General features: G+C 33.4%; 3 protein-coding genes and 1 pseudogene across 4 annotated transcripts, besides 1 other annotated feature; 3 read left to right on the forward strand and 1 right to left on the reverse strand.

Annotated features, from left to right (window-relative positions):
* Positions 1–14,484: part of a mobile genetic element that runs on past both edges of the window.
* Positions 440–607, forward strand: TVAGG3_0154850 (DNA/RNA polymerases family; the record flags this gene model as incomplete). Its single annotated transcript, XM_051224790.1, has 1 exon — positions 440–607. The coding sequence occupies one exon, from the start codon at positions 440–442 to the stop codon at positions 605–607; it is 168 nt and encodes a 55-aa protein (XP_051109776.1).
* On the forward strand, positions 3,111–4,049 carry TVAGG3_0154860 (organellar and viral DNA polymerase type B; the record flags this gene model as incomplete). Its single annotated transcript, XM_051224791.1, has 1 exon — positions 3,111–4,049. The coding sequence occupies one exon, from the start codon at positions 3,111–3,113 to the stop codon at positions 4,047–4,049; it is 939 nt and encodes a 312-aa protein (XP_051109777.1).
* TVAGG3_0154870 (KilA, N-terminal/APSES-type HTH, DNA-binding family) lies at positions 5,475–6,299 on the forward strand (the record flags this gene model as incomplete). Its single annotated transcript, XM_051224792.1, has 1 exon — positions 5,475–6,299. One exon carries the CDS (start codon positions 5,475–5,477, stop codon positions 6,297–6,299), a length of 825 nt encoding a protein of 274 aa, XP_051109778.1.
* TVAGG3_0154880 lies at positions 6,964–7,835 on the reverse strand (annotated as a pseudogene). Its single transcript has one exon. A coding segment is annotated over exon 1 (872 nt).

The raw sequence follows: 14,484 nt of genomic DNA on the forward strand, positions 1-14,484 counted from the left end.
ACCTTAACGCTGCGTACATGAGGTTTGTCCAATATATTCCGACTGGAATTCCAAACGAAGAGGTGAGTTCCCGGGAAGGAACTATACAGTTGGAAAAGTCATACAACAACTGTATGATATTAGGAAAGCTTCAAACCCCAAACTTGCAATGACACTCAAATTGCTTATATGAATTCGACATGGGGATATTCCATTAAGAAACCTCAAGAGATGAAGAGTAAACATTATGAGAAGGTCGACAACTTTGTTGAAAGGTTTTCTTTTTGTTTTGAAGTACGAATTCACTCAAGGTCAAAGTGGCTTAGTAACCACATTAAAACCTATTGTCGAACATTGGTCTTACCCTCAGTTCGCAAAGGCAGTCCTTGACAACTACAACAAATTCTTCTCCGAAGTCAAATCCAAAGTGAAGGTTTACTATGAGAACATTGACGCACTCATGACGAACGAAGAAGGCTATAACAAACTCATTGAAATAGGTATGGTCGGTGAAAAGATGGGCTGTTTTAAGCTAGATAAGGTATTTTCTGAAGTTCATGTCCTCTCCAAGCGTAAGTACTGGGGCATACTTGAAGACGGCACAGAAATAAAACATTGCATGAAATAAAAATTTATTTTTAAAAAAGTGACATTTTTTAATTTTATTTGAAATGTACGCTGAGTTTGTTGGAGAAGACCGTTGGGAAACTTGTTTGTTAGATGAGAAATATGAAATGGCATACCATTTTAAAACAATATATTTTTACATATATTAAATGCTTCAGGTTGAAAAACAAAGAACAAAAGTAGCAGATACCAAACCCGTTAGACTATATCTTTACAAATGCTGGTAGGACTATTTCAGATGAAGAAATTTCATCCCGAGCATACAGGTTTGACTATCCAATTCGTTGGCTTCAAAGTCCTTCAGATGCAAAGGCAATAGGATTTAGAAGAGTTTTGTTTTCAAATAGAACTAACGCATTTATGTTCGCAGTATATTTTCAGGGCAGTATAAAGGTTCTGATGGTCTAATAGACAAATTTGACGAAATGAGAATCTTTTACAGTTCGTTCAGGACGAAAGTCTTGAGAAAACTCTAAATGACTTTCAAACTCAAATGAACAAATATTATTGGAATTTCAAGAAAAAATACGACTCTTTACTAAATGGAACATACTATCTGAAACTAGAATATGACAAGATGAACTTCCACCGTTTCATTTCAAAAGATTGAATTAACCCTCCAAGAGATACAGAGTTTTTATATTGGAAAGTAGACAAACGTTCTTGGGCACAATTTCTTCGGTTACTAAACCAGAACGAACCATTACCACCAGATGGTCCATTTAAATTTATACTTCCACCAGCAGATTTGACAGTTTATAGAAACGTGTTTGACCCTCAAAATGTTATGTGTCATGCAAGTTTCAGTTCAAGCAACAATAGTTTTCTATGTATTGGTAAGGACTTTTATGACTTTGCTTCTAAATTCTACGAACCACCTAGTAACAGTTTCTCTGACTTTCAAGTTTGGTTCACAACAAATGGTGTGCAACATATTATTCCATTGTACTATGACTTTTATCTCGAATTGTCTTTCATATATAACTACGGAAAAGTGCTGAAAAAGTATTGAATGTGAAGATATTAGAAAATAACATTTTTTCTAACCTCATGAATTTTCATGAATTTTCCCGAAATAAAAAATAAAGTTAGTTTTATATAAAATTCATGCAGGAAATTCTTGAGTTTTGGTTGAAAGAATACGGTGGAGCCAAAAGTGGCTCGACCTCAAAACAAGCATTTTATGAGCTTACAAAGGGTGTTATGAATGAATTCAAATGTATTTACATACATCCTGACCTCGTTCATTTTGTTCCCGGACCAAAAATATAATTTAGGGTAGAAGGTTAGATCTAACCTCTTTTCTACCCTCTTGAATTTGTCAAGACTTCTTCGTAAATGTTTTGTCAAGACTTCTTCGTAAATGTTTTGTCAAGACTTCTTCGTAAATGTTTTGTCAAGACTTCTTCGTAAATGTTTTGTCAAGACTTCTTCGTAAATGTTTTGTCAAGACTTCTTCGTAAATGTTTTGTCAAGACTTCTTCGTAAATGTTTTGTCAAGACTTCTTCGTAATGAGTGTAAAGGACCCAAAAATAAAGTTTATGTTAGAATGTTAGATCTAACATGTTTTCTAACATGTTTTCTAACCTCTTGAATTTTCATGAATTTCCTTAAGATAGAAAAAATAAAGTTAGTGTCATTTTGTATTTTTTTGTATGTAAGATATGATTTCAGGGATTTTTTTGACGAAGTGTCAACCTTCACTTCGTCAAAAAATAACAGTTATCTAATGAAAAAGTGTCATTTTTGTATTTTTTGTATAAAAGATATGATTTCAGGGATTTTTTTGACGAAGTGTCAACCTTCACTTCGTCAAAAAATAACAGTTATCTAATGAAAAAGTGTCATTTTTTGTATTTTTTTGTATAAAAGATATGATTTCAGGGATTTTTTTGACGAAGTGTCAACCTTCACTTCGTCAAAAAATAACAGTTATCTAATGAAAAAGTGTCATTTTTTGTATTTTTTTGTATAAAAGATATGATTTCAGGGATTTTTTGACGAAGTTGTCAACCTTCACTTCGTCAAAAAATAACAGTTATCTAATGAAAAAGTGTCATTTTTTTGTATTTTTTTGTATTTGACGAGAATGTCGGGTAGATGGTTAGATCTAACACGTTTTCTAACACGTTTTCTAACCTCTTGAATTTGTCAAGACTTCTTCGTAAATGTTTTGTCAAGACTTCTTCGTAAATGTTTTGTCAAACATGAACGTAAATGTTTTGTCAAGACTTCTTCGTAAATGTTTTGTCAAACATGAACGTACATGCTTTGTCATGATTTCATCGTAAATGTTTTGTCAAACATGAACGTAAATGTTTTGTCAAGACTTCTTCGTAATGAGTGTAAATCAGACAAAAATATAATTTATGTTAGAATGTTAGATCTAACATGTTTTCTAACATGTTTTTTCACCTCTTGAATTTTCATGAATTTTCCCGAAATAAAAAATAAAGTTAGTTTTATTTTTTTTTATTTTTTTATTTTGTATAAAAGAACAGAAATGTCAACAATCGGCACAACAACACTTCAAACAACTACAGCACCAAACTCGTTAGTCATGAATCCTACGTCAATGTTAGTAGAAATGAAAAGCTTCATTCCTTCTTCATATACTTTCGAAACAAAAATCCAGAAGATAAAGCAAGAACTTTTAACAAGTAATTTAGACTGTAGTGCGAAAGATGAAACAAATGAACAGTATCTTTATGAAATGGAGGACATTCTTGACCATTTGCCTAAATTGCCTGAAATTCAGCAACAAAAACTAACCATTCCTGAATTCGATGAAATAGAAGTCAAAGCAACTGACTCAGTAGAAATAAAGAAGTTCATACGAAAGGTAAATTATGAATTCCTTGGTTTTCATTGCAACCATAAGGTTATGGACAAAGATTGCGACATGTTATATAAGAACATCTCTGACATATATAAATCTGAAGAATTTAAGACCTACGACAACTTTGTTTCGTTAGTTGCAGAATGTGTATGGCAGATAAGAGATAAAGATAGAAGAGGCAAAGTATGGAACAAACAAATAAGACCAGCAACTTTTGAGTTAAAGAAAACCATTGACGCTTTAGTTGTTTTAGCAGGTAAGGTTTCAGAATATAACGCAAAAATGAACCCGCAATGTTCTAAATGTAAAGCGGCAATTAGGAAATATAACTACTCCGTCAAAGAGATAGAACGTATGAGAAACGACTATGCTGACTTAAAGAAAGAAGCAGAAAAGCCAGCAGAAGATAAAATGAACATGTTAGAATTTCTGAACAAAAACTATCCAACAGCAGAAGATTTCCTTCTATCTGACGTCAAGAAGAAGTATAAAGAAACCTTCGGCATAGTTAAAACATTCGATATCCTCAGCGAAGAAATAGAAGCTACAAAACTGTTTAAAGTCATGAACCATCGCAACATATACCATGTAAAACGCTTGTAAATAGTTATGTTAGAAAACGTGTTAGAAAAGAGGTTAGATCTAACATGCTAACATAAAATATATTTTTGTCTGATTTACAATGAAGTCTTGACAAAACATTTAAGTTCGATGAAGTCTTGAAAATTCATGAGTTTTGTATGTTTTAGACCATGTTAGAAAACGTGTTAGAAAACATGTTAGATCTAACATTCTAACATAAAATATATTTTTGGTCATTTACAATGAAGTCTTGACAAAACATGGAATCTCTTCCCTCGGAAAACCGAGAGAAGCAATCATATGACAAAGTCTTGACAAAACATTTAAGTTCGATGAAGTCTTGAAAATTCATGAGTTTTGTGTGTTTTAGACCATGTTAGAAAACGTGTTAGATCTAACATGCTAACATAAAATATATTTTTGTCTGATTTACGCTCATTACGATGAAGAAGTCTTGACAAAACATTTACGAAGAAGTCTTGACAAAACATTTACGAAGAAGTCTTGACAAAACATGTACGATGAAATCATGAAAATTCATGAGGTGAGAAAACATGTACGATGAAATCATGAAAATTCATGAGGTGAGAAAACAGGTGAAAAAACAGGTGAGATCTAACATGCTAACATAAACATTATTTTTACTGAATTCCGTATGAAAATCATGAATTTCCTTAAGATAGAAAAAATAAAATTAGTTTTATTTTTATTTATTTTTTTATTTTGTATGTAAGAACAGAAATGACAAACATTGAGTTTGAAACAGTTAAAAAGATAGACAATGACACCAAAATTGGTTAGAATAGGTGATTTAAACGTAAGATACTCAAAGGAAATACAACAAATATTCTTTGTCAGACATTATATCTCCATCTGGAAAGAAAACACACGACTGGGTTAGAAATGCTTCAACTCAGAAAATTTTGACAAGAAATCCTTGAGCTTATGATATCGGTAAGATTCTATGGAACTACGCATATCTCATCGACAAAAAGTCTTATACCAATAGTTTTGTTATGGTTAGACCCAGTTGTTGGATATAACTTCATAACATATGGTTCATTCGATACGGAACGTTGCAGTGAAGGCTTACTTTACATCGTTCAGAAACCGAAGGACTTCAATACAAAGAGATATAAGATAGGAAGAACATATAATATAACTCAAAGATATGACAGTACAGTCAATAGAGTCAAGGTTGTGTTTGCTAATGATATGAGAGCTGCAGAAACAGAACTACTTGAAAAGTTTGAGAAAATATATGGTGCTCCCATAAAAGGTAAAGAAACGTTTGAAGTAGATGAGATAGATAAAGCTATAAAATTATTTGACGAAGTTGCTGAAAAATACATGTAAAGCGTTTATTTTTGGTCTTTTGTGAAAGATAGAAAAAATAAAGTTAGTTTTATTTTTATTTATTTTTTTATTTTGTATGTAAGGACAGATATGTCAACAACAGAGAACACAACAACTGCTATCGTTCATGAAGCCATAAATGAAGAATATGAGTGGGTTCAGTTTAACAAACAACTCCGTCTCATTCGTTCGGTCAAAGACGATATGTACCAAATGCAAAGTATTTTGACAGCATGTTTTGCTCCAGACACTAAACACGCAGACGACTGGTTCAAAAACCAAAGCACACAAGAACTTTTGAGTGAAATTTCTCTAGACCGACTTTTTTCGGCCATGCATAAAACACATGAAAATCGTAAAAATTTGCCAATAAATTTAAGAGGATATTATGTACATAGACTTTTAGTAAATGCAGTTGCAATGTGGGCTTCTCCTCGTTATGCATGGCATGTTTACAGACTTCTTGATGAAATTCATAGACAAGAACGTGAAGAGATGGAAAAGAAACTTCAAGCAAAAGATGAAGTCATTGAAGCAAAAGACAAAAGCATTCAGAAAAGAATACCACGTTCGGTACCAAAAGGAAAGGAAAAGAACTATAAGTATATGATTTATACTGAAGAGTTGGAAAATGAAGAAGACAGAGATATGGTTATGTTGCATTTAGTCAGAAGAAACAACAAAAGCTTTTACGACCTTGCTAAGATTTACAAATCTGACAGAAATTGGTTCTATCGCGAAAACTTACCGATTTCAATGACACCGAATGAAGATGTGAAACAAATAGTTCAAGATACTTTACCTCAAACACACTATGATATTAAAGGTTGTACAATACTTACATTCAAAGAAGATTTGTCATTGTTAAAGGAAAAAATAACAGAGTATTTTGACAACTTCAAACAAGTAGGGTAGATGAACCATTTATTTTTCAAGCTTGACTTCAGATGGCTCAAGTAGCTCAATTAGGTAAATTGCCTCGTCAAATCCTTCTGGCATTCCGAGTCCTTCCTTCCGACAGGAAAATATTTTCCTTCCGACAGGAAAAGTTTTTCCTTCCAACAGGAAAAGTTTTTCCTTCCAACAGGAAAAGTTTTTCCTTCCAACAGGAAAAGTTTTTCCTTCCGACAGGAAAAAATTTTCCCGACAACTGGAAAAAATTTTCCCGACAACTGGAAAAAAATTTCCTTCCGACAGGAAAAATTTTTCCAGTTGTCCGTCCGTAAACCATTCAAATTTTCGAAAATTGAGAACTTTTTGGTCGAACTTCAGGAAAAATTTTTCCTTCCGACAGGAAAAAATTTTCCCGACAACTGGAAAAAATTTTCCCGACAACTGGAAAAATTTTTCCTTCCGACAGGAAAAGTTTTTCCTTCCAACAGGAAAAGTTTTTCCTTCCAACAGGAAAAGTTCTTCCTTCCGACAGGAAAAGTTTTTCCTTCCGACAGGAAAAGTTTTTCCTTCCAACAGGACACAAACGAATGTCTCACGTTCCTCTTCCTGAATGCCTTCCAAAGCCAGAAGAACCGACAGCCCCAGCACCACAACAGACTTACTAAGACTAAACACTTACATTTTTTCAAAGCTTGACTTTTTACAATTTTGAACTTTGTTCGCGTAGATATGAATTCTGAAAGAAGTATGAGGGTCTTGTATGACTTTGTACTTCTCCATAGTTCATGTCTGTCAAACTTACCTGCCATGGACTCTTTCAGAAGTTCCATGAAATCGTCTTCGGACAATCCGGGGAAAAGTACAATGTCAGTAAGTATTCTCTTTAATCCTTACTTAAACTCTTTGCTGTCTGTACACAAATGACAACTGAAATGTTAAAGTGTCTGAGCTTCTTAAGAATTCGACACATATCTTGTTCTCTATTCTTTAACAAAGGATGAGAGCAAAGTCATCTAAGATAAGAAGACACCTATGAGGGTATGTCTTCAATCGTAAGATTGCAATTTCTTCGAAATGTATTCTATCTCTTTCTGTTTGTTTCTGAAGTGGTGTTTGTCTAATATTCTCTGCATTTCCTCATTTGGGTCTTTAAACTTAGAATTTATATACTCATTTATAGCATTGTACTTCAAAACTCTTCTTTGGTACTTCTTTATCCAATCTAACAACTCAGTATCCTTTATACATACTAACTTAGACTTCTTTATAATATCTTGAAACGAATTGACGGTTTGGTCAAATTGACCAGAAGTACTACAAATAACAACTAACTCATAGAATGGGTTCTTCTCATCTAGTTCTTGTTGTTGTGCAGCCATTTTAAGATAAGTGAAAGTCTTACCCGACCAGGTGGATGCAATTAGACCTGTTATACCATTCTGAGCAAATAAGAACTTTTCATGTATAGGCTTTATCTGAGCATTTTCTAACTTCTCTTGTTCTTGTTTAAAACATTCTCAAATTTCTGTTCAATGTCACAAACTTTTTTTCTAACATATTTTTAGAAAAATTAAAATTTTTATCTTTTAGAAAATGTCTAGCGATTTCGCTATCTATATTCGAGACAAACTTTTTGACAGCAAAACATCTGTCGACCATAAAATCTTACATAGTGTAAACAAGAAAGGTGAATTTGTTCTAAAGTTCTGTTTCTGGGAATATGACAAGAACCATAAAACATTAAGCAGAGCCGTCTTAAAATTTGTCAATGACAGACTTGTTGACAGAGATGACGCCGATTGGAAAGATGAAGTCCAACAAAAGTTCTTAGAATGCACAAGAAGACCAATGCGCTGTTCTTGAAGATGAAATAGAAAACAGAATAGATGAGCTATTAAAGGACAAAGAACTTTTTACATAAATATAGTTGCGCCAAATTTGACATAACTCCACCAGAGAAGAAGAGAAAGAAAAGAAAGAAAAGAAAGTAGAAGAAGAGAAGAAAGAACCTGAACCAGTTCAGAAGAAAAAGAAATTTGACATGTGTAAAAATAAAATTTTATTTTTAGAACATTTCTGGGTCAATGTCAATGTTCTCTTCCTCTTTAGGAGTAAACACTGGCTTAGACTCTAAAATCTTTTTACCAATTTACCTTGGAACTTCTACAACTTTAGACTCATAATATTCATAGTCGTCTGCTTTCTTTGGTTCATAAGGTATAACAGTTTGTATGCTTTGCCTTCTTTAAGGTTTGAAAACCTTCTGTCAAAACTTTCTTTGACTGCTAACAAACCTTCTATGTCTAAGTCTTCAAAATTTCGCACCATTTTTAGTCACAATAGCAAACTTAACTGGTTCGATGTTCCAAATTTGCTGAATGAAGACTTTTCAAAATGGTAGAAGTAAACATTCAAATATGTGAATGGGTCTAGTTCTTCTTTAAGTCCTGACATGTACTTGTTTACTGAGATGAATTTTGCCATCTTTTTCTATCGGATAAAAAAAATATTTTTTTAAAATTTACTCATAAAAATTTTTCTTTGTATATACACCATTCTGTACGTCTAAAAGACTTTTGACACTTTGCCAAGAATGTTCGTTTAGACGCTGTCATATAACCATATTCTTGACAATATTGTTTAACGAATCGTACAATGACATTTCATCTAATGACACAAAGTCAGTTATCTATGAACAGTTCATATACACTCTTGTTTGCTTCTAACAATGTTTGTCTCTCTTCGTATGTGGAATTTGTCTTGGATTGAACTTTGAAATATCTAATGTCATAAAATATGAGAACAAGTGGTTGTAAAAGTCAGATGTCAAAGTTTCTGCTAAGTCGTCAAAATATTCTGTATCTTGCATATGAGAATCTGACGTTCTGACAACTACATATCTTCTGTCAGAACTTTCTAACTTCATCGAACAGCATTGTTTGAAACCATAATGAAGTTTTGCAACATTTCACAAACTCTTTGGTCTTTATATTTTCTTTCAACAACTCCAACTTTGTCTGTTATAAGACTCTTCAAAGCATCTGAGTTTAAAACTTTTGTTGTATCTATACTTTGAAGTTCGTTACATACTATAAGTTTCATATTTCTATGAGGAAGTTAAACTTGCCACAGATGTTTTCTAAGTTTGTCATATTCGGATTCGAATAACCTTCTAACAGTTTGCATAAGATATCTGTAAAGAATGTGTTCTTACCAGTTCCTTGTTTTCCAATTATAATGAGAGCAGTTTCATTTTTAGCACTTGGATGTTGTAAGATGTTTGCAAACCAACATAAGATATACTCATAGACTCTTTCGTTTCCATTGCATATAATTTCTTTGACATGGTCTAACCAAGCTTCTATAATATTTTCTTTCCATTCTACTTGTTCATATTTATATCCAGTGAAGATAGAATAGAAGTTTGGAGAAGGTGTATAGAACTTTATACTCGAACTGAAAAAATCTTCTAACTTTGACAATAAGATATCCCAAGCATCTAAATCTTCATGCCAACTTGTACGACTTTTATTTTCTTAAGTTTCTGTCTACATTCTTGTTCAGACACATTGTTGCTCTTGGTTTGTTAAAGGACAACATCCCATTCTTTCATGACATAACATTCTGGGGCAGAGTCAACATAAATGACTAAACGTTTCAAATTCTCGACTGCATTGTTATAGTCTCTAAATGGACACATATTTTCTGAATGCTTGGAAGTCATAAAAATCTGAAACATCTATTCTGTACATTTTTATAAAAATAAAAAATAATATTTTTTTATTCTTGATTTGTTGTTCCATTTGTTGCATTTGTTGTTCTTGAGCTATTGTTGTTGAAGTTGTTCTTGTAATACAATACTTTCACCAGTTGCATCTTCCAATTCGAAACTTTCTGCCGTCATTGACAAATACATAGGACATAAAAGTTTTACAGGAACAAAGTTTGCTGCAACTAATGTCAACGTTATACTTGCCAAAGTGTTTGAGTTCACTAAGGTTGAAATTCTGCATTCGAATGAACAATAGGCAAACCAGCAGAGAAAGTATTTTTATACGCATAAGTATCTTTTGGTCATAATAGTTTCTGTCGACATTCGAATAACACTTTGAACCTAAGTTTGAAACAATATATAAGATTGGTGTGCTTAATGTCAATGGAATAGACATTCCTTGTATGACACCTTTTCCTGTATAGGAAACTGTTGGTAGTAAAACCAGAAATAAGTTTGTGTATTATAGCTCATATCGTTTATAGTAAACTCAGTCGGACATCCAAACATAATGAAACCTGCTCTAGTTGCAGCACATGTTACACCCGTACTTAAAGTATATAAATAAGTCAACAAAACCTGTTGTGGTATATCTGAGTAAGTATCTTCAAAGGAGTATTTTTTTGCCATTCACAACAATAAAGTCTTCTGGTGTCAAAAGAGCAAAACAGGCTTTAGTCGTCATTGTGTTTAAGGTTAGTTTACAATATCGTCCTTGAGGACTTTGTAAGTTTGTTGTATAGAATTATATGACTCAGGGTTTTTAGTCGTAATAGTATAAACCATTATATCTTCTGCCATTTATATATATTTAAAAGTTTTTTCTGAAAGTGGAGAAAGAACTTCATCTAAACTTTCACATGGCGTTTCTTGAAGTTCTCTGTCTAAAGAAGTTCAAATATTTTTGTAAAGACATAGAACTTTCCTTTGTCTACACGAACAAACAAAACAGGGTCTTTCATATCGTTCAAAAGTGTGTAAAGTCCTTTACATGAAATAAAGTCTATATTATTTTTCTTCAAACATCTTTCAAGAAGTTTTGACATTTTTACTTAGCAAATAAACTTTAATGAGATGTTGTGGTCGTCAAAATATCTTTATGACGTCTGGGAAACTATACTTTAAGTTCAACGTTTCACCTCTTTCATAACGTATTATCTTGTCAATGACATTATATGAAACACCACAGCAACTAATGTCGGGTTCTATTTCTTTGATGTTTATATCGTCTGCCTCTGTCAAAAGTTTCAATAGTTCTTTCAAAAACTTCATGAGGTGCAATGACATATGAGTTCACTTTTACAGGGTTGTGTTCGACCAAGTTTAACATTATACTTAAAGCTTGACAAATTTCTCCTGAGTTTGAATTTGTCTTTCAGTTGTTGGTAGTCATTTCGAATATCTGCAACAGAACTTAAGTCTCTGCTAACTTCAGGATATGTTGGTTCTTTTACAGGAACAATTGTTTATACCATCTTCGTCTTCGTATGGTTTCCCCACTTCAACATCTCTGTCTTTGACATTGACAAAACACTTTGACTGTTTGTTTGAGTTGGTGAATTTAACTTCACATCTGCCACCGCCATTAAACCTTTTGAAACACTCACGCTTCTATTTTTCGGAAATGACATTTTACTTAGAATAAAAAGAATGGACGTATTCGATATCTCTTCGAATTGAAGCAGAACAAAGTTTACACACAACAAACAATAAATACATTGACAGAATAGTTCTTTATACAAACAATGGTAAATGTTATAGAATAGCAATATTTGCTGAACCAAAATATTTCATAAAGCAAAGAAAGTTGGTATAACTGAAATGGTGAAAGTTCTTGAAGCAGACAAAAATATAACAACAAAACTTACAGATATTTCTAAAGGTAAGTTTATCTTACAATATTATGTCAAAACTGGCGTACTGTCAATATTTGACGGAGAGAAGTCAGTTTCAAGAACAACTTACTGACCTGCTGCCAAAATCTGCTCGATGGAAGCTGTCGTTATGCCAATCTGAGGAGCCCCAGCAGGTTTTCATCGAACGAATCTTCAAAAGAGCATCTTCCGTGAAAAGTGCTATTGGTTTTTTAAACTTCTTTGCTCTCATTCATCTGGACCGTCTCTGTCACCAGTATATTGTATTTGTACAGTACCAACAGTTGAAATACCACCCATAAAGTCTCTTGAGTCAGCAAATGGAATGCCAAGCCAAAAGTTTGAACGGTCTCCATTTGTATATTGAGTTTTTTGACCTCCTGTATGAGTCCATACTTTCACATATGGCATAATAGAACTTTGCATTTCAGGGTTAATGGTTGTGTGTGAAGTTGTTGTTAAAGTTCATGCATCTAATGTCAAGTTGTATGACCTCATATCCTCAACTGTAGAATATTTCTTCTCTTGGATAATATTTGCCATCTATGTTTATATGATATTTAATACCGGGGTTGTAGAAACAAGAATAGTCATTTATAGTTCGTCTGAACAGTACAAACATAGTATCTGCATGTTTCATTGCAGTTGTTAAAGCAATATCTGTTCTTGCACCTGGGTCAGCACTTTGGTTTCCAACTTCACCTGCAAAGTCTTTGACAGATATTTGGTTTATAGGGAACATAAGTGGAACTGCAATATATTTGGCAGCTAAAGCATTTGAAATATCTGGGTCCAACATATAGACTGCAAGTCTGCTTCTTTATTCTCTTGCATTCAAATTTTTCGCATGTGAACTTAACTGGGTCCCAAGCAGTTCCAGCAGCATTGAAATAATAGTTTACTTCAGTGTTGAAGTTTGAGAAACCAAAGTCTAAGTCAACTTTGTCTTTGCAAAAGTCACAGACTTGGCTCCACCAGTTCCAGCTACAGTAAGAGTGAATGGGTCTTTTGTTGGGTGCAATGACTAAGTTATTTTTGCTTGGAGTAAGTTCAATAGAAATTTTCCTGCCCAGTTTGGCAAGTATCTTAAAAAACCTGAAGATGAGGAAAGATGACAAAGGAACTCTAAGTTTCAGTTTTACTTTAGTGGCAGCAGTTCCATCTGAACCAGAAAGGTTAACATAAACTCCTGGAACGTTAGGGTCAAGTTTCTTATTTTCTCAATAGTTGCATACTGGTCTGTTTGTTCTCTAGCTTGTGGTTGTACTGAGTTTCTCAAGCGAACCATTCATAGTTTGCCCATGTTACTGTTTTGAACTAAGTCAGAGTTAGAATATATCTTATATCCCATGAAAACTTCTGGAGCATATTGGTATCCGACATAGAAATCCATTTGCAACCTTTCTTGTCAGACAACTTGGCAGAAGGTTTTATTTCAATGTCTTGTTCCACGTATAAGAATGAGTTGTCAATAGAAATAATATGAAACCTGTCACAAGCAATATCTACTGTTGTTGAAGAACCTTCTCCAAACTCACCTACGTTTCCATAAGAAACAGCAGTTGTATATTCGTAAGTTCCAGGAACTATTTCTGACTTCTAATGGCATTGCGCATTCGTTATACCATTCGGAAACATTTCCGTTCATGGCATCCAAAACTGTTGGCGTTATATTCTGAGCGGCGTACATTTCATATGGGTAAAAATATAGAATAGTTGGATTTATTTGTCATAATTGTTTCGTACCAAGCTTTACTTTCTTCTGACTGAGTTTTTAACTCTTCTTTTTCCTTCATTGCCACTACTTCACTAGATGAAGTTACTTCTTCACTACTTTCACTTTGTTCTACTCTTCTTCTTTGGTGTCGCTTTTGGTAACTTGCCCTCTGCTTCAAGTTGTTGCATCTTTGCCTCATGTTCACCTAGTATGTTGTAAATTTCACGTGTCCTTTTTGCCTTTGGGCTCTGTCGCCCATCTCAGGTAACCAATATCCTAGAAAGATTTTGTCATAGTTTGTATTTGAGTCTTCGCATTTGTTTGCATGACTCTTTCCTGAGTTTCCGGTTCAAGCTCTTCAAACAGAGCTTGTCCATATGGAATAAGCTCGTTTCCAAATATATGTTTTTGTAGCCATTCTGGTTTTCTTTCCATGTTACCAATAATATCTTTTGTGAATGGGAAAGCTTTTACCCAACGTTTCAGTCTTGCGTCATTTATTTCTGTAGTTGGTTTTATTTTGTCATGGAACATGTTTTTCAATACTAACATTTCATTTGGTACTGTCCATTTGAGTTTTCTTAAATATTCATCCTTCTCAGTTCATTGTCTGCAAAGTAAGTTTTTATGACATTTTGCAAACTTTCGTTTGCAGGTCATGTACAATAGGTTCTCTTCCTTCTCTCTCCCTAACTTTTTTCTAAACTCTTCACCAAATATACCATCTCTATGGTTCTGTGTAGTTCTTTGAGATAAATGTTCTAGAACGTCAGGTGTTATATTTCCATCAGCCATGTTCATTTCATACTGGTCCAAAATATCTGCATGTTTCATATCTTTCAA

Source organism: Trichomonas vaginalis, chromosome IV, assembly GCF_026262505.1.
Source record: "Trichomonas vaginalis G3 chromosome IV, whole genome shotgun sequence".
Lineage (NCBI taxonomy): Eukaryota > Parabasalia > Trichomonadida > Trichomonadidae > Trichomonas > Trichomonas vaginalis.